This window comes from Musa acuminata, chromosome BXJ3-3, assembly GCF_036884655.1.
Source record: "Musa acuminata AAA Group cultivar baxijiao chromosome BXJ3-3, Cavendish_Baxijiao_AAA, whole genome shotgun sequence".
Classification (NCBI taxonomy): Eukaryota; Viridiplantae; Streptophyta; class Magnoliopsida; order Zingiberales; family Musaceae; genus Musa; species Musa acuminata.
Genome location: NC_088351.1, coordinates 34,843,110 through 34,870,058, shown reverse-complemented (window position 1 = coordinate 34,870,058; position 26,949 = coordinate 34,843,110). Strand labels below are relative to the sequence as shown.

The 26,949-nt window shown below is 37.2% G+C and overlaps 2 protein-coding genes across 5 annotated transcripts; both read right to left on the bottom strand.

Annotated features, from left to right (window-relative positions):
* Positions 1–8,611: 8,611 nt before the first annotated feature.
* On the bottom strand, positions 8,612–13,303 carry LOC103978931 (pentatricopeptide repeat-containing protein At3g14580, mitochondrial). Of its 2 annotated transcripts, none has more exons than XM_065140938.1 (3): positions 12,917–13,303; positions 10,162–11,505; positions 8,612–9,786 (listed from the first exon to the last, which is right to left on the bottom strand). In XM_065140938.1, the coding sequence occupies exons 1-2, from the start codon at positions 13,000–13,002 to the stop codon at positions 10,416–10,418; spliced, it is 1,176 nt and encodes a 391-aa protein (XP_064997010.1). In that variant the 5' UTR covers positions 13,003–13,303; the 3' UTR covers positions 8,612–9,786; positions 10,162–10,415. The 2 variants fall into 2 exon arrangements, with proteins under 2 accessions (XP_064997010.1, XP_064997009.1); XM_065140937.1 differs by having other exon boundaries at positions 10,162–11,577; positions 12,917–13,299.
* Positions 13,304–13,447: 144 nt separating this feature from the next.
* On the bottom strand, positions 13,448–25,220 carry LOC135632392 (uncharacterized). 3 transcript variants are annotated; one of them, XM_065140931.1, is made up of 14 exons: positions 24,953–25,217; positions 23,770–24,881; positions 22,434–22,851; positions 21,620–22,271; positions 20,424–20,464; positions 18,703–18,771; positions 18,135–18,235; positions 17,254–17,332; positions 15,349–15,447; positions 15,194–15,262; positions 15,037–15,086; positions 14,845–14,926; positions 14,118–14,212; positions 13,448–14,027 (listed from the first exon to the last, which is right to left on the bottom strand). In XM_065140931.1, the coding sequence occupies exons 2-14, from the start codon at positions 24,162–24,164 to the stop codon at positions 13,868–13,870; spliced, it is 2,310 nt and encodes a 769-aa protein (XP_064997003.1). In that variant the 5' UTR covers positions 24,165–24,881; positions 24,953–25,217; the 3' UTR covers positions 13,448–13,867. The 3 variants fall into 3 exon arrangements, with proteins under 3 accessions (XP_064997003.1, XP_064997004.1, XP_064997005.1); XM_065140932.1 differs by lacking the exons at positions 13,448–14,027; positions 14,118–14,212 and having other exon boundaries at positions 14,853–14,926; positions 15,006–15,086; positions 24,953–25,220; XM_065140933.1 differs by lacking the exons at positions 13,448–14,027; positions 14,118–14,212 and having other exon boundaries at positions 14,859–14,926; positions 15,019–15,086; positions 24,953–25,219.
* Between the last annotated feature and the right edge of the window lie 1,729 nt (positions 25,221–26,949).

Here is a 26,949-nt window from a genome sequence, read left to right as displayed (position 1 = left end):
ACAGGACATAAAAACTCCAGAGGCTATCTTCCCAAGGCCTTTTGGAAAGAATCAGATGCACTTACAGCATAAATACACGTCGATCATTAGTGGGTGAAGCTGATGGCCCACCTTAACTCGAGAGACAGCAAAATTGACCACCCGGTGGCACTACGCACACCATACATTTGGTAGATCAACCGATGGCGCTGCGAGCATTAACGCCCCCGGCAAGCTCATTCGTGGAGCAACGCCCCAAAACAAATCCAAAGCCCTTTCAAAAGCGTTCGCAGATTAATGACGAACGGGATTGCTGGCACCCACTACAATCCGAGTTCACACACCTTATCTCCCTTCGAATTCCGTGGGTGAGGGGGGAGGGCCGAGTACCTGAGGTGGGTGGTGGCACAGTTGCAGTGCATCAACTAGATGAGAGTGCAAACAAAGCATGCCAATTCTGTGGTCTCATAAGTTTTGAGTGAAATGGAAGGACAAGGCATGCGGCGTAGTTTCGTCTGAACTGTCCTCCTGCAAGACTAACAGATGCAAGTGATCTAAGAGATTGCAGCACAGAATATTAAGTCCAAATATTTTCATGATGAACCACTGAGTTTGTATGTGACAAAGAAAGGTGAGACTTGGTCTTTTATGAATGTGACAAGGGATACCTCGTCGTTAATGCTTGATTCCGTTAGAATGCCATTGGCGGTCCTGCAAGACATGCTCAAGCAACGTAATACTTACTCTTCTTAAGAAGAAAACTTCAATCACACGGCGTTTCTAATCAGAAAAATCTTCAAACAGTTGTTTTGATCTCTGGAAAAGCCTCACTTTCCAAGAAGGTCTGCAACTTTTAAGGCTGGAGCTAATCTTTCTGTAGACCTGTAGACGAACAGAAGAAATAGATTTGGACTTGGCACCAAACATGTGATCTTCCTACTTCTTGCTTAATGTCGGGTTTCCTAGAATTTGTCCCTACAGTTTCAACTGCTAGTTATTATTGTTACAATTAACCCTTCTTTTGAGTAGATAATCATCACAATATCTTAAAACAGGCTACAACTCACGTACACAACTGTTTTGTCCTTTGTAATCTGCACACCTTATGTCTCCTCCTTGTGATCATAGCCTAGCCATTATAAACATGAAGAATTTAAATTTCTCATGCATATATCCATTCAGAATAGAAAAAACAGAATGCAGATGTATTCATGATTGATTGTAAAGAGCTATCTAAAGACATTAGCGAATTTAAAAGGACCACTGCCATTTACAAGTGCCTTGAAGGGCACCTATACAAGTTCATTCAACTTGTATACTACTAGCGGCAAGATGGAATACATAAGTCATTAACTCTCAAAACATTATTCTCTAAAAGAGGATTCGGAAGGATATATATATATATATGTGTGTGTGTGTGTGTGTGTGTGTGTGTGTGTGTGTGTGTGCGCACGCGCGCGCGCGTGCACGCGCGCATAAGAACCTAGGATCATTTATACTTGTTTCCTACTATACGACGTGTACAAGAAATGGGATAACAGGCTCCTTTGCATACGAACTAGGCAATTAATGGTTGTTGTCTCTGTTTCTAGCAGTAGATCCACCTATGCAGCTGAATCCATAAATTCCGAAGTTTTGCACTCGTTTTGAATGCCATTTCATCTTTTGATTGTACTGGTGCAGCTACTACACATGGTCTCAGAGCTGACTTCAGAAAACTACAAACATCTACCATCTTAAAATCCTTTCACGTCAATCTTTAGTTGCATATACAACACAAGGAAGAAGGTTGAAACCTTTTGCCTATTAATTAGCTGGAAAATGACACCGAAAGCGACAATATGAAGTACCTGGACACATAGAAGTCATGAAAAATCGGTCACGCCTTTAGGGAAGTCATCCTGATCACTGTTCATCAGCAGAATTTTTAAAACTTTCTACATGGCTGTCAAAATAAGATTAACAGATCTGCCTCAAGCTTTTATCCTGCAAAAGAAGTCGTTTTATTAGAACCTTTGTGAGAAGCTCATGGAAACAGGTGATCTAACATTGATGAGAACGAAGACAAGCAAAAATGATGCATAAATTAGTTCTGGTACATGATGGCAACAATGGGATGTGCAACATACAAAAATCCTTTCCCAGCTTTGCAGGTCACCTGTGCTAACAGAGACAACAGCTTGATGAATAGGGATCATCCCCAACTACTGCATTAATGGTACCAGTGATGGTACCACTTCACAAATACATGATTGTGATAGGTTCCTCTCCATCAGAAATACATGGAATGCACTAAGAATAGTACAGTTAGTTGATGAGACTGCAGCAGGTTCTAAATGTGGTGCTCAAACTTGCAGGAAGACCGTCGGTGAATAAACATGAGGGTAGACATAATTTATGAAGCCAATAATGGATTTAGTTGGGTACATGCTGCTGCTCCCACCTGCATCACAGCAGCAGTCCTCGTTACAGCAAGTCAAGGAAGCTTGACAGAGCTCATCAAAGGCTAGCTTCCGACCTGGGCAGAACACATAAAGCAACCTAGACATATAACTCGTTTTGCTGTGCTAGTATGATGTCCATATCATTAATCAATGTGGGATTTATGAGGGTACCAATCTAGAGTTTGTTGGTCAATTCTGTGATTAGACTGCTGCAGTTGCCTCCTCATATCTGAAGCTTGTATGAAACAGGTGATTATATATGAAAAAAAAATCCCATTTTATTTGGAACCACTTGCTAATAAAATATATATCAACCCCAAAGCAAAAAGTTCCTTTACAGTGGATTTACATAAAGAAACCAAGCATTTATGCTAGCTTTGTTTCTCAAACCTTACATGAGATAAAAACTAGAAATAGAAAGAACTGTTCATAATTTTTGTATTAAGAATCATCCTATGCTAGAATGATTGGAGAGGACAAGTGTCTGCCAGTTAAACATCTGCTACCAATGTGGATAAGGGATGATCGACATGCAGTGAGGTGAAGCCTGCTATTTCCTAACTGCTATCTTTCATGATTTAAATATATTGATTGGCACTTTAGTTGTGAATCGTTTTCCGACAACAATGGACAACTAACTGTATGCCTACGTATAATTGTAGAGGTGTTTGACTAGTGGTTGACTGATGCAACAAATTCTGCTGAGATCATAACTCAGCATAAATGTGTTCGATTGGATCGGTGGGTGCACAGTTTTCTTGGGTTTATCCATCACTGAGCTAATATTACAGAACCTATACATTATCGTAAACTCTACTTACAGTTCATGTGCTTGTACATTTTATGATATATTCTTATAATTTAGGAATGCTTGATTTATGTGTCTTGATTCCACCTATTTAGGTGCTATGCACAGGGAGAGTCTGGATCTTGCAACCCAAGTCTTCTCCACCAAATTAAACTGAGATCATCCATTTAATCTTACATACCTAAAGATATAGGGAGATGCTATGACATAACTCTTGCTTTAAAGTGTTTTACCAAGAACTTAATTTCCAACACATCTTTGTTCTTCTTTCTTGGAAGTCCAAAGATATAGATGAATGGATTAGAACGCAAGAGTGACATCAGGATTCAATCTACTCTAAAATCTTAAAGTACGAATAGTACCAAAAAATAATGAATAGCAGAATACCGTGAACAAAAATATCATAAATTTATATTTGCAAGGATATCAATAACATATATAGAGTTACTCTTAGATTTGGTGAAAGACAATACATAAACTTGGTGAACAAGCAACAGTCAATCTTAAAATGTTGTGCTATCAAATATAAAAGACTGGATAGAACAATAAATACTCCTACCCAACTATTAATATATGATTGGGACCTCAACAGAAAATATGAAAAAAGAGACATCCATGTTGATATACAATTTAAGAGTTATACATAGATAAAATGTGTTCAACCACATGCAGTGTGTTTTAGGAGCAGGCCACACCTAGTTTTTTTGCCTTTTTTCCCCAGTGAGGACAGAGACTTGAGAAGATCACAACTTTCATGAAAAACTAGAATTTAGTCAGTCATTAAGCAGGATGTTCAGTTAATTACGTTCAAGTAATTACCAAAAGAAAAAGGGAAAAATCATTTTCTAGCCTCTATCTTCCATGACTTAAACATCATAGCAGCTTGGATATGAATCACTTTCTGATACTTATGAGCAATCTAATTTGGTAGCTGCATAGGATAGTCATTATGTTACCACTGGGTATAGTTTGGTGAGATGATCTGGCTCTAAATGCTCCGAAAGAAGCCTTCGAGCTTTAGCCAATGCACTGGTCCACTTCACTTCTCATGGTACCCCAAAAGTTACACACACGAGTCAACCATGATTATATAGCTTATGGAAGACTAATTAGGACACACATCATGCTTGCCTCATCATAATTTACATCTTGACACTGTTAAATCATATTTATATTACATTTCAACCCTTTTTGTTTGTTTCCATTAGGAATCTTTTATACATTCTAGTCTAACCCACTATTTAACCTAGCAAGAAGTTTATGATAACATCACTAAGCCTCTGTTAAAAAAATGCATTTGTTCCATTCATTTTTTTTAAATTAAATTCCTTCATCCGCTCAATCTACCATTTTTTAAACTTCAGTGAAGATGAAAGAAAATTTCATCAACATATTGCAATGAGCTGAAAAAATGATTAGATTTCTTAAATATTCATGTTTTGCCAACACTCCATTATCATAAGGTTCTTTAGACAATAATTAGTAATATTAGTGCAAGATTATAAAAATGAAGATGCAAAGAATATCAAACTTGTAAACAAGTCCAAATTGAGGTTTAGAAAGCGAACCAAGAAGATAAAGAAAACAATGGTCACAGAAATATTAGTAAGAACTATACTAATAGCAGATACTTGGTGATAATGCAAGTGCCATAAGAGAGGATGCAAAGTAGTAATGCGACTGGTCCACTAAGGTCTGGTCATCTAAAAGGAATAAGAAAATTAAAAATAGAATGGAAGAAAGTAGCTAGTGGGTCTCACAAACTTCACCTGCAAAGATTGCAATCTCTTAACTGCTCATACTTCATTCAAGTGGACCAAATCAGAAAAGATGAAACTGTCCCTTGTCACTGTACATAGTACATAGCAAATACAGTTCATAAAAGACAAAACAACCAAAGTTGCAAAGGGACAGCAATATGATAACTATCGATGTAAATTTCTCAGAGGATAAATCTTCACCTAGAGAATGACACAGGCTAAACAAAGTATTGGAACTTAGCAACCTCTTTGTTTCAAGAAGATTTAAAGGAAATCAACCATAGGCCCGCACTATTGGTAAAATTCATAAGAATATCATAACAAACAAATGAATCAGATTTTTGCAAAAGAATAACCAAAAACCAACATCAGGCTCAGAATGCATGGAACCAAAATTTCCACATTATGTAGCCAAATTGACATCTCAATTGGTGAGTCCAGTGCAACATTTGTGTTCTTTTTTATGCATGATAAGTAATTGACCTGAAGTAATAGGCAGGTCTTAATCCCTAGTATCAGGATGGCAATACATATTACCCAGTCAATTTCATGCAAACCCAGTTGATGTGGCTGTAGGAGGTTCTCAGCAGTGGGGCTATAATTGTGGAAGGAAGATTGTTGGTGAAGTATCATGAACCAATTATTGGGTTTAGTTGAGCACAAATTAGACCTTCTGCTAGTACTTCAAACAATTAATTCTAACAAAGCATATACAGTTGCTTGACGGCTGAGCTTATCTATATATTCTGCAGATAATAAGCAACCAACAACCATGTACAATCTATTTTGTTGCACAGATATGATTTACCCATGACCTTGAACAAAATGATCATTACTGACATGCTATGTGATAGTCAACGCAGTTGACTAATCATTGCCTGATACATGTTGAAATGTATGATCCAGTCCAACCATGTTCAGTAGAATCATTAGGTGTATGATTTTCTCACATTTATGTATAACCGAAAGCAGTGACTAGGCGGCCACCTAGGCACCTGGGCGAGACGAGGTGAGGCCCGAGCCCAGGTGCCAGGCAGTTTAGGAGCGTGCCGGAGCCAAATCCAGTCTGGGTCGAGCCTAATTGAAGTGGTCTGTTGAGTCTGTTTGACACCTCAGCGTCTTTTAGTGCCTAGTGCCTTTAACTACATTGACTGAGCCAACTTAACAAAACCTATCAGTCATTTTGCATTATGATGAAATATAATGTCTTCTACATTTTGTGAAACTTTTACATGTCCACTCAGCAGCAAGCGCTGCTGAGACACATGCTCCTTAAGCTATTTTGGTTTAAGATAACATTTTGTCAAATCCAATAATCAACCAGAAACCTATCCGTTTGACCATTATCACCAAATAAGCATCAATAAAGGAATGGACATAACATATTTAACTATCCAGGAGGTATTAGAAAGAACTGTGCATTTGTGCATAAATATGAACTCAAGCACACAGGTCATATAGATAACTAAAATTGCACACAATTATAAAGCAAAAACAAAGAACGGAAGCATAAAATCTGCAATGAATGGAAGAAACCAAATTCCGCAATCACACTACAATAATTTCTTAAAGGAAGAAGAAGCCATGGTAAGCCAATCCTCATGGAAGTTAAACCTGCCTGCAATATGATGTCTGAACACTGAGCAAACAGGAGACGAGCAGAAAGCATAAAATTTAAAAGAAATAATCATATATTTACCAGCGATCAACGCTTTTTCATTTGAGGAAAGGTAATCAGAATATCCAAGTCAAAAAAGCAAAAAAAAAGAGGTTACTTTTAGCATAAAAATAAGCAGAATGCCAACATCCTTGGGAGATATTTTCCAAGACAAGAGTCAAACAAAGGTTCCCCCAGGTAATATAAGAACCCAGAAAGCAAATATCACCATCAAAACAAATTCTTTCCCTAGATAACTCTCTTTCTAATATATATTTTAAACTGGGTTCTATCTGTCCCAGCTAACCTTAATTTTGATGGCAAGGTGAACTTGTTAGTGTCTGGTCTAAAACCACCATCATAAATAGTGGTCTTCAGTTTTGCAAAACCATTATTATGGACAACAGTTTCAACAAAACCGTTGTCCACAGCATCATTTTTAAATTTGTAAAACCAGTAATCATTACAGCATATACAAAATTTCTTCTATTGTAATTCCCACAAGCGAGACTACTGGGGAAAGCCTTTCCAAGTGAAACTAGACGGGAAGAAATAATCAACCCAAAGTTTTTGGAGCAGGAATTCAAATGAAAACTGTAGAAAACACCCACAAGATAGCTCAGGAATGCCACATTATAACAAGTAGCAATGACATTTACCTCGATTAATGATTACCTAGATCAAATGTTATGGAGCATGTGGACACACAGGATATGATACAGACAGCAAATTTATAAGACATGACAAAATATGGACATGACAATTTATATGTATGCCTTATGCTAATTTTCTTTATCTAATGTAAACTATATGATCAAAGATCATTACATACTTGAAGGGTTATAGATAAGAATGAAGAAAAGAATTCTGTGATCTTTTCTAAACCAAGAATAATCAACTAAAAGATGCATATCACTCAGCAGTCTATCAGCCAATAAGACAATTTTGGTAGCACATGTTAGAAAGTACATTGACCTTGAACACAAAAGAAATTAAATTTTAGTTTTGCTGAGAAAGAAAAGCAGTAAACAAAAAGTCAGAACTCAGAAAATAATAAACTTGTAAAGGTATTAGCCATGTCAAATGCCAAGAATATTTACCAACAACATCTGATGTAATACTTACAGGTAACAGCCCCATGGTGCAACAGTTACATCTCAGATATCACAGAACAGTCTAGGTTCTCTAGAAACTAATGCTGATATAAATATCTAATTTAATTAACAGCAGTTTTAGTATCCAAGAAAACAAAAGAATCACAAGGATAAAGACAAATCATTGCGTGAATAGAGTTAGAAACCTAGTTGCACTTCATGTGAGACCATGTATATAATACTCCAATAGACACTGTAAAAAAGGCAAATGACAATCTAAAGTCATCTAGCAGCAAACTCAAAACCATTGGAACAAATACAGCTTGTTTTTAATGTCTTCTGCCGCACATGATCAATGACATTCACATCTTGTGTTTGTACGGTCCGAAGAGCACAATGAAACATAATTTTCCATTTCCATGATGAAGCTGTCAAGGCCATGTTCAAGAAGTTCAAGACTTCTTTGGACAATGTACTGCTTACTGCAACAGTTACTGCCTTGTGACATATGCAATAAAATAGGTTTAATTTCCCTAGATTCATGCTTCTTCAGGAAGTTTCTGTTCACATAGTTGAACTAATGCCTTGAAAAATTGTGCAATAAATTTGGGAAGAGACAATAAATCTTAAAGAAATTGTCCATGGTTTCAGCCCATCATTATGTTGCCACGGCAGGAAAAAAATAAATTCTAAGATAATCAAGAGCCCATTTTTCTCTGACTGCATAGCAGGGCCACGTCCAAATATGCAATCCTCAAAATCTTTTTGGAAGTTGGAATTCATGGTTGGACACACCATGAAAATCTTTTGGAACATTTTCAAGAATATGCCATACACAAAGGTGATGTCATGTATCAGGAAAGGTCATAATAATTACTTTTGACATTTCAGCACAACAATCTATAAAGATTTTTTTTGGCTGTCTATTAGACATAGCACCCATAAAAATTCTAAACATCCAAATGAATGATTATACGAATACATCCAAAAGTAATGCAACACCAAATATAACAATTTACTTATGATAATTTGTACAAATAAATGGTGCAAAGGGTATGTGAAACCTGCTCGTTGGATGGGTTTAAACAAACAAGACTTCATCACCAAAGCAGCAATGATTATTTCATGACTGTGTATCAGCCCGGAAGAAGTTGGTCAAAGTCAAACATTCTTTTGCATGAATTTGTAATGCATAAACAAATGGTGGATCTTCAGACTTATTTTAAAAGAAAATCTAAGAAGAGCTTTGTGACGTCCTCCTCAAGATCCCTTAGCCTCAGATTACTTATTTGCCATTTTGGATCTTCCCAAGGAATCCCTCATCTTCCATATCATAAACCTCTGACTGATTATGATGCATCTAGTAATTTTTGTTCTTTTCATAATAGTAATCTGCTTCAGTAAAGAAAGCACATTCAACAAGCAATTTCTTTCTATGAGACCACAATATGCATAATGGGCTTGCAGTAAAGATGCCCCTTGCACATAGCACATTCAAAATTGTATGATCCTTCTTCTTAATGAAAACAACCTTAGGTTCTAACTGAGAATTTTCAGTTGCCTCAGAAGCAACTTTCACTAATCCATCCATATTGCCAGTAGTTCTGGAGATCCATCCATATCAGTTGTATTTCTTCCTGATGCATCTTTGTCATCAATATTTCTGACTGCATATTCACTGCTCCATCAAGGTCATTGTTATTTACTACTGCTCCAGTGTAACACAGTGGCTTTTCACATTAATCCATCCTTTCATTGTAACTTCTCCAGATACGCCAGCAGCCATAGTCCCTTCTAATGATCTATCCATGCCTTTGGTGCTCTCTACTGATCCATCCACTGGTTTAAAATAAGGACCCATCCATGGTGGTTTTATTTTTCACTGTTCCACCAGTATGAGACTTGTTGGCAGTTGGCTACACCTTGAAGAAAGAACTCTCGTCAGACCTATATACCTCCAAAACAGATGTCATCTATAATTTCTTCAGCTTTATATTTACCAGAAATAATCTTCAGCTTTATATACCTCCGAAACAGATGTCATCTGTAGAAAGCAGGAAAAGGTCAGTAAATATAATTAAAAATTCACATTCAGTGACTAAAGAAAACATGTAACTAGAGTAACTGTAGCCTACAGCTTGAAAACTGCAGCATTTTCGTTGGCCACTTAAAAGCAATATGGCATAACATCAATGTAATACAATTCCAACAAAGCAAAGTGCTTATGCAAACTTGAATATTTTGGAATTTCCAGAATCCCAATATTTCAAAAATGCAAAAATTATACAAATAAGAGAGAGAAAAATCACTGATCATTCATAGTCCAAGAATTTTGACCGGTCAGGTCATGCATCAGGTCAACGAGTTAACAGAAAGGTCAAATAATGAGTGCTTTGTTAGGATGAATGGGTTCACTTACCAGTTGATAGTCCTTTATCCGGAGATGTAATGTGATTAGCTGACTGGTCAACTCCGTGATAGAATGCCATCAAGCAACTTCATTTGCTTAAGCCATTTAAGTGTCTAAATCTTCTGAGATGAAGTGCACAAGCAAAACTAAGGAAGAGAAACCACATAAATTGTATAGCTGTGAACTGAGAACATAAACAGCCATACATTTGATTTCACGGCATAACTGGTAATTAGATAAAGTGAAAAAATAATTAATATTTTCTAGAGCATGCATGCAAGGATCATCTTCCAGGTGCCCATTCGTGGGACAAATCCTTGGTGCACCATCTGCTCCAGGACCAGCTCAGCATCAGTCAAAAGATTCTCCCTACAAAGACCACAAATGAGCAGCTTGTATGATGAATAACTAGGCTTAACACCTTCAGATATCATTATACCCATGAAATCCTTAGCCTCCACAAATTTCTTTGCACTAAGCAAACCATAAAGTAGTGCCTGGTATGTTCCTGAATTTGGATAACATCCCTTTAACTTCATAGTCTTTAAGAATTCCATACCCTCAGACACTCTTCCTTGTTTGCACAGACCAGAAATTAATATGTTGAATGCTATTGTGTCTGGATGACAACCATTTTTCTGCATTCTCTCACAAAGTTCCAGAGCTTCGCTTACCTCGTCATGCTTACAGAGATAATGCATAATTGTTGAATAAGTAGTTGCATTAGGTCTGCATCCCTGCTTTGGAATTTCATGCAGCAAGGAAAAAGCAGCATCCAACTTATCACAGTCACACAAACCCTTGATCAGAATGTTAAAGCAACATGTGTCAAGAGTTATACCCAATCTTGGAGCACTTAAATAAACCTCATGAATAACCTCAAACTGCCGAGTATTTACAAGCATGTTAAGAACATAATTGAAGGTCTTGACAGTGGGCCAACAATTAAAATCTGGCATCTTGAGGAGCGTTTCAATTGCCTTATCAGGATGATTTGCCACATTACCATACATTTTGATCAATCTATAAAAGAAGTCATCAGAAAGTCTGCACTTCTCGCATTTAGCCTTGTCTAGGAGATCCTCAACATAAGCAAATTTCCGAGAGTAAGCAAGTCTATCAATCAACAAACTATAAAGTGCTTCACTAGGTCTATAATCAATACGTCTAGCAGCTTTTTTGAATGCATTAATAATAAGTTCAGGATTTCTCACATTTCTAAATATTTTCAGCATTTCATTTGGTGCTAGCCAGTCCTTGTGATCCAACCTCTCCATACATAATTTGTCACTATCATGCATGTAATTCAACTTTGAGAAGGAAGATGTGGCGTATCTTGATATCCTAACCATTCTAGAATCAACATGTGAAATATAAGGAACAGCTTGAGACAACCATTTGCAATCCATACGCTGTGTTTTATACCTGCATTCACAAACAATTCCCACACTACCAATGTATCAAATTTTGTCATAGCTCACATAGTCCAGGAGCATTTTGGCATTACGGAGTCCTCAAACAAAACAAATACAGCAACAATATAAACAGGGCACTGCTCGTAAATACAAATAATATCCCCCGGAATAACAAAGGACACAGGTTAAGCATCCGATGTTCTTGACCAATAAAATGTTTAATTTGGATGAGTTACGAGTAACAATCTTACTGTTCTGTGTTATTCTTCTTTCCTTTTTCAGGTTCAGGACAACAATTTGATTGGTCTCTCTTCAGTTACTAAAGTATCTCAACTCAACAATGAAATTTATTTCCTAAAGGAGTGATTGTATTAGTGATGATATTTCTATTGTAATGTTTTAAAAAGTGAAGTGAGAAAGAGTTGTACCTCAATAGATATAAATATGGACAACCCTTAGTTTTTTTTTTCTCTCACCACTGTGTCTCTTGTAATATTTCTTTTCCAACTTGAATGTCCATTGTCCATTTTGTCAAACAACTTTTTTTCATGCAAAAATATATATTTATAGATGGCATGACATTTTGTTCTGCAATATCATTTTTCATGGATAAAGGGAGGGGAACATCCAATCTTTTGGTGGTAAAATACTGTCCTTTGAAGAGCTGTTATCTGCACTTCTTGTTGATTGGAATTTCCTCTCTATTCTACCATTAAATGACAGCGAGCTAGAAAACCATTTCAACTCTTTATCAATTGCATATCTATTCTGTCCATTTACATGAACAAGAAACAGCCAGCACCATGCTCTTGTGTATGGAACATCTGATCACTGCTTCGTTTTTCCAATGTGAATAAATGAGACACTTTAAAGAAGGCAGAGTTGTCATCAGACACTGAGTTCAGGAAGCTTTGATATTAAGGGAAAAGAATAAAAGAAGTGGCACCTACCAAGGCCAGACCATTACATTTACAAGCTCATGATGGTCCTACAATGGTCAGAACCATCTACTAACAATTGAAATTTTACTAGGAAGACTTCGCACCATGAAGAAGAAGGAAAACAAATGAGGTAGAAGCAGAAGGAGAAGCAGCTGAGAAAGTAGATGAAGGAGAAAAAGGAAAAGCAGGGGAGAGCGGGAAGAGAGGTAATCTAGGGCAGAAGGGGGAGTCTCCTCGCTAGGGTTCGCCTTACCCGAGTCTATTTAGAATTCGATTCTGTGACCGAGCCGACTTTCCAGGCCTGATTTGGGCGGCCAAGATCACGATCTTGATAAGAGGTCGGGGAGGAGGAAGGGTTTCGAGGGGCTTCATGCAGGTCACAAAGTAGAGGAAGGAGGGAGAGAGTACCTCGCTCGGCGGAGAACGGCGATCGCAAGTGATGGCTTCGACAAAGGGAAACCTCGACCGACTCGTGGGCGGCGCGCTTCGTTCATCGTTTAAATACTCGTTCGGTCCACAAACTAACGGATCTTCATGACCCATCCCCTGGGGATCCGATGATCGGAAACATTATCGGGTCGGATTGTTTCACTCCTTTACCATGTTAACCTCTTTACTACTGACAATCTCATTACACAACCCCCTAAAAAGATAATAAAATAAAATAAAATAAAATTCCACAAAAAAATTAAAATAAAAAAGTATAAATAATAATAATAATAAATGGATTGTAAATTGTAATCTCCTTAATAAACCCTATCCCATTACATCCATAGTTGTGAATGCATTAAGGCTTTGGTTTCTATTGATACTGGAAGATGTCTGTGTAACTCAAGCAAACTTGATGCATGTTTAATGCTGCTGCAAGTCAAAAAGTTCATTCAAATTAATGCTGGAGCTCAACTCAAATCAGGATCTACAATTGCACATCATGCAAGATACAAATCAATCACTGATCTTGGTTCTGTTTATTTACTTCCTTCTGATCAAAAGAACATGACAGATACACAGTCAAGCTTGTTTTTTACAGTACAATTCATTCAATCACAAACTAAGAGAACAATCTTTCTAGTTCAGGGCACAACTCATCACAGTACCACAGCTTTAATGCCTTTAACTTGTTGCCATCTTGTTGACAACCTGATGCTGTATGCATCACAGCCTCAGAAGGTAGGTGTGAAAAAAAATCTGAAATTATAGTATGCAGCTGAGCTAAGAAAAAATGCAGCTAGCTACATTTTTCTCAGAGGATCTGCGGCCAATTGCTAATCCCTCAGATGAGAGAATGAGAAGCACTCCTAGAGAGACAAAGGTTGATACTCTTGTGGGGTTGTTTCATACAAAATGCCGCCTTGTAAACTACTCCGGCTCATTCCCATCTTGAGAGCTTGCTTTTGCAGTACTTGGTGCGGTTTCACTGGGTGTGGGACGCTGCATGTGAGACTGGACAGCATGTTGTCTCTGCAAATCTCTAAATCTTTCTATAAGTTCTTGGAAATTTGGTCGACATTTTGGTTCGCTGTAAGGAGAAAAGACAAATAAGTGATTAGAGCTAAACAAGAAACAGGGAAGAATTTGGACTACAATATTTTGTGGTCGACAAGACAACCTATGCCAACAGCTCTCGATTATCGATACCCATTGTGGGTCCAGATCTTTGGGGAGATCTAACCTTTGGTTCATGAATCCCACAGCTGCGATGACCTGGACAAACAAAAACAAATAAGTGGCAAACCTCTGAAAAGCATTAGGAACTCAGTTCAAGATTTCAATTGTTAAGACCACAAAATCGCCAACCAATGAGGGCAAACTTGTGTAAGAACAGTGTAACTACCATTTTCAAATATAGATGTAGGTGAATTAAGTCGAGCTTGTGCATCACCTGCCCTGCCTTTTGATGGAATGACATCAACGATTGGCAGTTCGGAATGATTATTGAAGTCGGTAGATGATCATGTAATACAAAACTGGAATAGTTGGATGACTACACACAAAAGTAATAGGACCAAGAAAACTCTGTTCTATGTTTCCACTACCAACCAAGAATATCTGTTTGGACGACAACTAAGATCTTGACTCTCGTGAGTTGAAATACTAATTTTCAATAAAAGGTCAAAAAAAAAAGAGAGAAAGATGTAGCTGTTCAAGTAATTATTCTAGATACATTATTTAAGCTTTCATGCATTGGCCATCCATTAAAAAGAAGTCAATAACGCTAGAAAAGTTAATGCCATGATCATGCATCATGATGCCGAGTATTGAAAACTTCTAAGATATTCTAGAGCATCAACAAATGAATTCTACTACAATATAAACTTCCACAAATTGATAATCACCTGCATTGAATTGAGATTATACCAAGGGATTTCCTCAGTGACAAGTTCCCAAAGTATTACGCCGTAGCTGTACACATCCGACCTATTTTAACAATGAAAATAAGCTCTCTTTTTTTTTGTTTTTGTTTTGAAGCAGCACATAGAATATCAATGTAAATTACATGTTAGAGTTACATTTAGAATCTGACATACTTCTCATCTGAAGGTTCATTTCGAAGACATTCCGGAGCCATCCATTGTGGCTGAAACCCAGAAAAACATAACATTTTCAGAATCATCAATAATCAAATGCTCGGAAATCCTCAACAACTGGTATGGCTAAAGAAGGAACATGGGAGACTATGATTACCGTTCCTTTCCCAGTTTTCGTGGTTAAGCAAGTTTCATGCTTCAAACGCGAAAGGCCAAAATCACCAACCTGTTTATTTTGAAGAATTTAATAGAGGATAAAATATTTCTGTTCAGATGAAATAGGCCACTATTATTTGGAAGCAGAAAAGCCACCTTGACTGTCCAATTCTTATCAACCAACAAATTTGATGACTTCAAATCACGATGGATGATAGGAGGATTGCAATGATGAAGATAATTCATCCCTCTTGCCTATCAAAAAGTAAGATTATTTTACAATCAACTAAGGGTATATGCGACATATTGTAATGAACAGTTTCTACAAAAATCTGCAGCATTAAATATTTTCTTAAAAGACAAACAACTTTATGGGCATCAAATAAAATATACGTATGGACTTGAATGCATGAATCTCCATATACATGTAATTGCTATTCCAAATTTCTGGAGGGGTAAACATGCATTTTACTCATTCCTAAGATCATATACACAAAACTCCAGCATATTTAACAAATAAATATTTAGATTATTATAGCTTTTCTAAGCAACAAAAACCAACAAAACAACTCGCCTTATTCATTTACTTATTTTGAGGCATAATCCATTCTAGCCCAACAAATCCAATAATGACAACACACCTTGGCAACCAAGTTTTCTCTTCTCTATGACCCTTGTTGGTGCAACCTACAACTGTGAACTTACAAGACCAACCCTTTCCATAGCATCCTAAAAAAGGAATGCATTTTAAAAATTTCTCTATCTTATCGATTTTTAAATAAGAAATTGATAAATCTATTTATGTCATTTTGAATCTCTTGAAAGTGATTTTAATGATTTTGATTTAAATAAGTTTTATCCAAATCATGATTTTGATGATTGAAGATTTTTTATGCATAAATTGAGATCTTGTTCTCCTATGATTCTTTTTGCTATTCGCTAAAACGGAGACTTATTCTAGTGAATCAAGATTGTTTCCTATCATGCTTTCTATTTGCAAAAGAAGAAACTTATCAAAAATGATATATCTTTGGGAATTGGGGATTTTGTTTTCTGTTCTTCTGCTATGCATGTGATGTTACCCCCGAGATTTCCCAACAATGGTATCAGAGCTAGATTGTTCGTATGAAAATTGGTTTTGAACTATGTGTGTTATGTTTTGGAGAAGCTTTTGATGTCAAAATCATTGACGCAAAAGCGAGAAAGGGCAGCAACTGTTGTTGCCTTTGCTGCCCTCGCTGCCATCTGCATGCAGCAGACTTACTATAGGCGGCCGACAGCCTATAGGGGTTGGTAGCCCGTTGGCATAGCCTGCAGCCGCTGGCGCTGCCACTGGCAGCCCGCGTGCAGAGGTGTCACGGGGCAACGGCGCTTGTGTGCAACAGTGCCTGTGGCCGTTGCACCCGCGGGGTGAGGCATCGCAGGGCAGCGGTGCCTGTGAGCGCTGTGCCCGCGGACAAAACCACCTGGCGGGGCAGCACCGCCTGCGAGCAGGGACACCTTCTATAGTGACACCAACTATTCCAGCAAAATGTCGTACCTCCTAATCTTGCAGCATAAACCATCAACCAAAACACTGCTTGTAGCTTACATATTCCAATCTTGCAGCTCCCCAATTCTGCCACCTGTTTTCTCCTTGGCTTGCTACCGCTCCATCCTAGCTATCCAAAATTGACCACTTTCAGTCCAGTGGACTCCACCCCTTACCAAAACATTTGACCTAAATTTCCCAACGCCACTACCATCTTAGATGTCCGGTTCAAGGTTTATTGTCTCCGTCCATATTTCTTTTCCTTTTTAATATGATTCTGAAACAAATGAAACAAGTTAAACATATGGATTTGGATGCTGCATTGTTTACCAGATCAAATTGCACTTATATGGTCAATTCCCTTCCATAATTCAATTTGTAGAATCAACATACTGTCTTTTTTTATCTCCCTAAGCATAATTAAATTATAGTTCCTGCGATATCTTGCATTTTTTTATGTGATTAAAGTTATACTTAAATAGAGATACACAATTAAACATGTACATGTTGCATTGACGAACTATACTTACAATATCTAGAGCCATGAGAGTACGCCGTCTCCAGTCCAATTTCATTGTGTTTCTTTGCAGTAAACGGAATAAACTCCCACTGAGACGAATAAAAATGTAAAACTGGTTATTTATTGAAATGCCGATTAATCAGCTTCTTCCAGAATTTTCATGTCAATGTTTAAAGTAATAGCATCTTAAGAAGATAAAAAATGTGAATCACATTCCTGTGTAACTAATTGGACCACTTGAGTGGAGAAGATAGTTACATCCAACTGACCATTTCCCTATAGTTTCAATTTGAACTGCTGGATGTGTCATTACAAATTTCACCAACAGCATCCATACAATTAATGCAAAAGTTAGGGTGGGGGACAGGATCTCGCGGATATACAAGCATTTGACTACAATCATGATTAACTTCTAATCAAAGTTTTAACATCAGCTTTATTGAGGATTTCATAATGTTGCTGGCTTGATATGGCCGACACACCCCATGCACTGGCTAAAATGGGCTAAATTCAGCCTGGCCATACCATATAACATAGTTGACACTGGCATTGCTTGACATGGAACCCCTGTGCCAACCAAATCTTTCATTCTTGTGTACATCACACAAGAACACCATAATGCCACACTTGGTGTGGGAGTAATTCTGTGTGTATTGGCAGCTTGTATTAAATAATTTGCTATTGTGAGTTCGATGCAAGCTAATTTGGATCTCTGATTAAAAGGTAGATCATGCTGCCTAAATCATTTTCGTGTAAAAATGTAATATGAGTATCAGAACTGGGAGATTCCTGTTCTGAATAAGCTGCAATATCTTGCCAATCTTCAGATTATGAAATAATGGTTTATTTTGTTTCTTGTTCAGCTTTAGAAAGAGCAAGTTGTTTACCAACCGTGGAAGAAATTCTGTCACAATACAAAGGCGATGAGGAGAAGTAACTGCACCCATAAAAAGTAGTATATTCGGATGTCGTAGCCTCTTCATGAGTGACACCTTGAAAAACAAAGCATTGTTTAGAACTTTAGATTGTAAGGGAAGAGGTTCGCTACCAAATTTAGAGAAAATCTAATCATAAAGTTAAATACTCGGTAACACCATACTAAAATACATGAATTCTAGTAGCATTAGATCTTGGGAAATCTAAATTCAATCTGGAAAAGGGATTCTCTAATTCATATCAATACTGAAAAACATGTAGAGATTGCATGCTATCATGTCCGAGAAACAAATGACTAAACAATATACGTGATCTCATATTCCCAAGTTCATAAACAAATTGATCCCTTAGAGCTGTAACATGATAATGAGAAATTACTGAGCATAGATTTCAGCAGAAGTTAACGAAGTCTATACAGGTTGATATTCAAGGAAAATAGAAAGGCTAAAGTATGAAATCCAGAGCATAAACAAGCAACTGAGTAAGAACAAATTTGATAGGCAATATTTGCAAATTTTGTTACCTCTTGTCTAAAGGAAAATATTACTTCATCAGAGTATTCCTGCTTTGAGAATACTTTAACTGCCACATCCTGCCAAAAACATAAAATTTACTTTTCAGTTTTTACTCCATAACAAGAAGCACAAAGCAGTCTGAACATCAGAACTATACATGATATATTCAAGTCAATGTTTAATTAAGGAGCAGCTTAAGAAATTAAAAGGTAAATATTTGAAACTAGATAGATACAAAATTGTGCTAAACTTCAACATACGTTTTAAGAGTTCCTTACCAGGGAGAGAAAGATTAATATATAACATGCAAGAGATCCCTAAGCTGACTACTAGCAAATATATAATCTTTGTTCAATACGCTGGCCACTCAATATTCATTTCTAAATTGATAAGTAAACATCATGCTTATTTGGATAATGTATTGAAATGTTATCAAGTCTAAGGTTGAACTATATTCTGTGACAATATCTGGCCATTGCCCGGAAAAAACCTGTTAAGCATTCGAAAAATATATGACATCTAAAAGTCAATCTTTCAGCAGCTTTTAGAGATCAACAAGTGACTGTTTTTTACTTGTCAAAGAGAAAAAAGCACGGTTGATTGATATGAAATGATACATTTATTTTATCTGTTTCATTAAACTGAATCTCAGAATAACTTGATTCCAGAAGAAACATGATTTCCTATCTCAATCAATCATGTAACTGAGAAATAAACTAATTTGGAAAAATGCTATCAACCTTGAAATAAATTTATAGCTTATTTTAGAAATAAAAACTCAGTCTGCGTGTTAGGATTGAAACATTTCTTTCAACATAAGAGAGATCATAACTTGACCAGTAAGCATGGAATAGTATGTAGTTTATTCATGATAAATGCTTGTTCCAACTACTTTGACATTCCTAATGACTGGAGAAATTTTGTAGTATCACTCTACTGCTATTGCTCGCCTTTCCGAATACTTCCGCTGGGGCATAGCCTATGACTAATTTCATTGTAAAGCCCATTATGTTTAGCATTACATCATCCAAACTAATTTCTAACTAGAAATTAAAAAGCATCATGCAAATTTTCAACTATTGGTGCATTTTCTGTTTCTCCCAGTACCATTTTTGTGCCTATATCATATTAGTGCAGAACAATATGCCATTTAGTGACCACGGGAAACTATAATGACTGGGTCTAAATTAAAGAAGTTTTATATTCACTTTCATATTTTTAGCACAAAAATCAATTACTGGAATCAGACTAAAACACAGCCAATGCCGATCCCAAACCCGGATGATAAGGGTAGTGGGTTGCATCAAGTTACTGATAACCAGTGTAAAATTATGTCAGATCTCATAAACATGAATCTTAACCGATTTAGCGTTTTACAGATTTCAATGACAGCAAAAGATTCATGTAGCCAACCCCAAATAGTTAGGACTTATGACTTTATTGTTGTTGTTATTGTTGATGTAGACTAATGGTGATTTTAGTTGGTAAGGAACGCATGGCATGCATTCAACAACCTGCCATTCTTGTGTGTCATATCATCTAATAAGTTCTTTTAATAATAAGATTGAACTATAGCACAGTGGATAAAACATCAACACGGTTGTAAAATAAATACAGTCAAAGCTAAGCTGCAACTAGAGGACAAGCAAACAGCTAACCTAAAGAAAAATCACTGGAAAGCAAGATATGCTGTAAATTCCTTTTTTACTTCATTTATATGAAAACTTACCGATCCATACCACAAAGCGTGATATACAGTCCCACAAGAACCTGCAAAAGCAGAAGATGTAGTAAGAAATGGTACATAAGCATGAACAACAGTGATGAAAGTGTTATCCTCTAGTCATTGCTGCATAATGTTAACAAGGGCATGTGCTATAAATCATTATTTGGCAGCAAATAATCCACAAAGAAGTGATTAAGGTATCAAGACATTTGACTGGGAAATTATGCAGAATTTTGTCTTTTAGCATAAGGCACATCCTAAAAGGTAAGATCAGCCAGTCACTGCCTTTAGTGAAGATAATGCAATGCATGAATAATCAAATTCTTCAGTATAATGCCCAACCCATCACAAATAAGAGTACCTTATAGGGGGGACATGAAACACAAGTTTCAAAGGAAAGAGTGTCAGAATCAAATTTTAAACAAGCTGAGAGGAGACCAAAACATCAAACAGCTTAATAGCCATGACAAAGTGCAACAAGTCAAATGGTAGAGAACAACCGAAAATGAGATCATGTAGGAAGACAAACAAAGCAGCAAGTCAGCAGTGGATATCAAACTTGCATTCATGTGCAAAAATTAGATAAAACATATGATTGGAAAATGATGAGACTGTGCCAGTCTAGTCGTCACACCTATATTTTCAAGAGATCACCAAGTTTGCCTTTTCGAATATATGCCTCTTAATTCCCTTTCCATTTTAAGAGTAATAGAATTTATTTAACTGAATTTATTAAACAAAGATGAAGAAGTACAAGGTTCACTTGTTATATCTAGGTCAAATTCCCAAAACTATGGATGATTTCTGCAAGTTTAGAAATTGTACATGGGTGGATAACATAATATTCGCCTCATGGAAAAATAAAAAAGGACAACAAAAATGGAAGGAAACATGCGAGAGACTCCTTTTGTATTTTAAAACATGATTTCTCCATTCTGAAACATTAAGAACAGCAAATGATGTGTTCTAGGTATATGGGACGATAAGCATTGGATATTAGTTTGACTGATGGCATCTATCACAAAAATGATCCCTATAAATATCCTGAATGCTTGTTAGCAACACAAAAAAATGAGAAAGAAAGAAAAGCTGGAGCTGGAATTCAAATGAATTGAACATTCTTATCAGCACATATATGTTGTACTGGAATAACTTATGAAGAAAATGTCATCCTGTTATTGCAAGAAGAAGACTGCTACCTTGACCTATTTGTTCTCCAATTGTAAGGTCTTCCCATAAGATCTCATAATCTAAGCAGTCAGTATTGATATCCGCCTTCTGAACAGCAGTGCCGCCGATGCTCCCACTGCTACTAACACTACTTATGCTGTTTGCATTATGAGAGGACCAGGACCCAGAAGCTTCATTATTGCCTGTCCAGTTATTTTCAGTAACTTGAGTTTCTGTTCTTGCACCAAATTCAGATGCCTTTGTATAATTGCTGTCATTTTCTTGATTACCATGCAGCCATGGCCAGACAAATCGATGCTTTGAATCATTACCATCCTGCTCATGCCCTTTCCAATGCCATGATATCCCCTTATTGGCAAATAATGCCTCTGTCTTGCTTATGATCTTGTATATGCCTGTTTTCCCTTCATCTTCATCATTTTTTACTTTAGTTGCTTTGCCAGGAGACTTTTCCTCTATCATAGCAGAGTTCTTGCCACATGTGCAAGGTGGTACATCTCTTGTAAGTGTGCTAGCTCCACTTGGAGCACCATCCTCCTTATGGCCTGATGAAATTGCATTGTGATAAGAACACTGGCTATCTCTGGTTCGAATCTCACGTTCCAAATTGTTTTCGCCTAGCTTTATTCGAGAACGAACTTTGCATGTAACCTTAGTGGCCTGTTTTGGTGATTCTAAAAATCAAGAAAGAATAAACTACAAAATAAATTGATAATATATGCCAGACTCCACTATAATGAAGAGTGATCCCAAGTGCTTTTGTGAGACATGCAATCTATTGCACTCTTACAGTTTCATGAAATTGCAATAATCCACACTCACCAGGTTTGTGATTTTGGATGCAATGGCAACCTGGATGGGTTGCTGAGGATCAGATCCATGCCTATTAATAAAACTTATTCTTGGTCGACTTGCAGTACTGCAGGCAGATGCTCGTGGGTTGGTGGCGGTTGGAGGGGATGCCGAGTCCTGAAAGGACCTTGAATCACTTGAAACACAAATGATGCCGACCAAACTACCATCATCATCATAAAAGGGGGTGTTGGTGGCAATAGCTAGAAAACGTTCTCCTAACTTGTTCTTCACGGTGAACTTCCCGGTCCAGCTCTCTCCCGTAGTTATATGTTGAACTATGTTACTAGCAATGTTGAAATCACATACATCAACAAGCAACTCAATTGCATTCCGACCAAGAGCTTCAGATGCAGAATAACCATACAGATTTTCCGCTGACCGATTCCTACAAAATCAAATCAGATCATCCTTAAAGATCCTTCGTGGATTAAGTAGCAAAGATCAGTCACTTAACATTTAGAAAACAAAGGATCACACACTCATGTTTTTATCAAAATAAAAAAAATATAACTGCAAGATATTATCATGTACACCTTTCGGCATCTAAAGACAACACAACAGAAGACAAACAAAAGATACAGTAATCAGAATAAAAATAAGGAGACCGTGTGAAGTTGCAGAATGCAAAAAGATGTACATTCCAAGTATCCAAAACCTTGGTTTGTGAATGACGATCATACTTGATATTGATTAGTAAAGACTCAAACACTGCAGTCAGTTGTTTCTATCCCCTTCATCTCTTTTGTCATGTTCTACATTTATTTATCCAACCGACCTAGTCAGTGCGAAAGTCAGACATGACTGGACTAATCGGTAATTAAAATGTATGTCATAAATAGTATACAAAATAAATACTAATTGTTCCACCACAATCATTGTACAGAAGAAAAATGTCAAATCCTAGTAAAGCTAGTGATATTGATCAAAGAACAGCCATTTTGGAGGACTTAGGAAACTCCTTTAAATCAAATGAACTTTAATGTTTGAGAAATAATCTCAACATATCGGTTGAAAACTATGCTTCTTGCAGTGCTTCGGGTTTCTTCTACCTCTAAATGCTTTAACGGTTCTACACATTGAAACTGTACTGGATCACAAAAGGGACCTTCCCCAACTATCTACCATGCTCTGAACAATTTCACCAACAATCCAATTCAACAGAGACTCATTACTCTAAACAATCAAGCAGACCCATTATGAAGCTCACTAGAATATCAAAGGCTATAAGATATTTTTACACAAAGAAATCATATAAAGAGAAGATCAAAGAGCTAATAGAGAAAAGCGAGTATGCGCAGCTGACCAATATATAATCCTGCCCTCGAGATCGAATATATGGACCGATTGCCCCATCGACTGCAGAATTTTCAGGTACTGCCTTTCCGAGAGGCCGAGGCCGGCCGCACCATCGGTGGAGCTGCTTGTCCCCTGGCTCTCCAACTGCAGCCTCGACGAGTGGCCGAAGGAGCCCGAGACCTTCCCCCGGGGCGGTGTGGCCCCCTCGAGGCCTCCGCTCCTCCGCCGCTGCAGCGGCGCCGTCGTCTGCTGAGGCGACACCGAGTGGGACCGGCCGCATTCGGATCGGCCCGCGCCGTGACCATCCGCGGGCAACAGCTTCGACATCTCCTGCTTCAGCTGCGCATGCCCCGCCTCCAGCTCCTGGATCTTCTTCAGCAGCTCGTCTGCTGGGACTTCCATGCCCCAAAGGCGTCTCCTTTCCGCCTCAGAAAGGGAGTAGAAGCAGCAACGCAGGCGGCGATGGGTCAAGGCAAGGGCTCATCGGCTGTCCTTGAATCTTAGCGTGGGTTTTCTGCTCCAAGATGCCTCCTTTTTGGTGTTCTGCTCCCTCTGTGATCTCTCTCTGTGGCCTATTCTTTGCTTTCTTCAATCACGAGTCCTTTCTTTCCCAGCTTTGACTTCACTTGCAGCAAAAGGTTCACAACATGTTGCACAACCTCACGAAGAACAACAACATATCGAGAAACCAGAACAACAAAAGATCAAATCTTTGGGCGACCACCACTCGCTTTCATGCTCGTCGTTTCACGAGTCTACCATTCCAGCCTCTTATCTCTCCTTCAAATTTGGTCCTCTTGTTTTTTCTCCTCCCTCCCTTCTTTGCCAAACCATATTCCTGAGGTTCGTTTGCTTGCAAGCAAGCTGGTTTCTGTGGTCCATCCCATCTCGCGGAAGGAATACCAGTCCCTCATCCAACTTGCCATACTTTTCTACGCTTACCTCTGCTCCAGTAACCATTAGTTCATTCACAGGTGGGCGGCTGTTGCTTTGGAAAGAGTCAAGATTTCTACTGCTTCACATGTCATTTTGACTTTTCCTTGGCATCATTCAACCGTAGCGCAAAAAGAAAGTCTTCCTTACGGAGATTGAAGTATCAAATTTTGGATAAATCCGTTCCTGGAGAAGCTATCGATTGTCACATATAATTCAAGACATGATTAAAAATTGAACGAACTGCCTTTGTTTACCGTCTCTAATGATCCACAAGATGAGGACACACGGGCTGCTGTGATCTCAAGGAACAGTGTTCGTCGTCAGCCAACCAAGCATAGCTGGAAGCTTAAATGTTGCCAGACAGTATGTGCCAAGTTGTTTGCTCCCCCATCCCTTGTGTCGATCGTCAGCACCACCATCATTTTCTTTATTAGGAGAATTGATTGCGTGGAAGCAGCCATCTGCAGAAGACAACTTGGTGATCCATTAATTTATTGAATGATCACTGATGTTTGCTTCAAGTAATCTATTAAACAGTAATTGTCTCTGAGCATTCTTTACCATCTCAAATTGTCTGAAAGTAAAAACATAATAGCAGATTACATCATACATCAGAACTGACTTGTGTGGTGCTGAGAAATTGGTGTGAGGGGAGGAGGAGGAGAATACTGGTGGTGGAAATATAACCTGAGCAAATACTGGTTAAGTCCATTGATGGAGAAATGAAGATAAACAATGTACTTTAAGCAGAAATAGATCAAGTAAAACCCAAGCTTATCATGGAGAAGGATGTTTATAGCAGGCCATGCAAGTTGCTTGACATTGACATGAAATCTCAAACGAAGAAGAAGAAGAGGAGGAGGAGGAAGAAGAAGAATAAAACATGATTAATTAATGGACTCGTTGCACCTCTTAAATGAATCGAAGTAGAGCCTCAACAAGACCAAAGAGATCAGCATCACCACCTACCTTTCTGTGCTTTCACGACCTGTCAAAGATGCCTGCCTCAAGTTGGAAACAGGATGAAGGGATGGTCGTCACTCCATTAACGTATCTCATTGGCCTGCCATAACAAAACACAAACAAGCAAAAGGAAATTATAATTCTTTTTTCCTTAATTATGAACCAAGTGTTGTTGATAAGTTAATCAGTTTATATATAGATCATTCTCTTTTTCTTTTTTTTTTGCTTAAATGGAAGGAGACTTGAATTGACAGTTGAATATATTATCATTAATTTACACTAAGATATTTTAATCATATGATTATATGTCTGTCAAGTTGATAGATCGGTGAACCCATTTACTTGATTTACGAGAAATAATAATGATGTCGCTTTAATATTATATATGATGGAAGGCCTAATAAGAAAATGACTATCTATATATAAGATTTGAGGCATATTCCAAATGTTTTTTTTGGAAGGAACGAATTGAATCGAACCAAAATATTCATATCCATAAATTTCATTGCACAATAGGATTCAATACATTATAAATTATAGATATCGATAAATAGGAATATTTTGACAACAATATCTCTTCTTCCTAGTGTAGTGAGAAAATATCTTTTTTCACATTGATTTCCTTTGAATTCTAAAGTTTGATCCTAAAAGTATTTCTACTCTTATGATGAAAGTAAAAGTTCTTTAAATTTATAGGGCAAGGATATATATCATCCAACTCTTTTAATATCTACTAATATATTAAAAAAAAAATTCTTTTAGTCAACTTTTTTAATCTTTCCTCGTACATAAATATTTTCTAATATTATCTCCATATATATGTATGGGTTAATTATCTCCCCTTTACTCTTACCGATAGGTGGCGTGACTAATTTTGTATATACCATAAGCTTGACTCTCATTATCGCTCAAGTTTTTTTTTTCTTTTTTTTAATATTTTAATATTTAGATTTAAAAAAAAATTACTCATTTTTTTATCTACGAACTTATATCATATTAGAAATCCATTAATGATGAGTGAGTCAAATTAATACATATTGAATAAGACACCAATTCAATTCTATGAAGTGGACATCATCATCTTTAATGATCATTAAGTGACTCATGATTTGTCCTATAGCAAAAAAAAATCAAGTAGTAGCATCAATTTGTATTCTTGTTGAAATTGTTTGTTTTCTTTTGCCATCGATTTGCTATGTAAACACAAGCTAAAGCTTTGTATCGAAGAGTGCATCCTTTGGCGATCTTTCTCTTAGTCCGAGATTTTTGTCCTACGATGTAAAATAAA

Coding starts and splice junctions, on each gene's coding strand:
- LOC103978931 (XM_065140937.1), bottom strand. CDS start 13,002: ATGAACGAAGCGCGCCGCCCACGAGTCGGTCGAGGTTTCCCTTTGTCG. Junction 11,578..12,916: donor GCCGTTCTCCGCCGAGCGAG/GTACTCTCTCCC, acceptor TTGTGAATGCAG/GTATAAAACACAGCGTATGG.
- LOC135632392 (XM_065140931.1), bottom strand. CDS start 24,164: ATGGAAGTCCCAGCAGACGAGCTGCTGAAGAAGATCCAGGAGCTGGAG. Junction 15,263..15,348: donor ATAAGAATTGGACAGTCAAG/GTGGCTTTTCTG, acceptor CAAAATAAACAG/GTTGGTGATTTTGGCCTTTC. Junction 14,028..14,117: donor ATCGAGAGCTGTTGGCATAG/GTTGTCTTGTCG, acceptor TTCTCCTTACAG/CGAACCAAAATGTCGACCAA.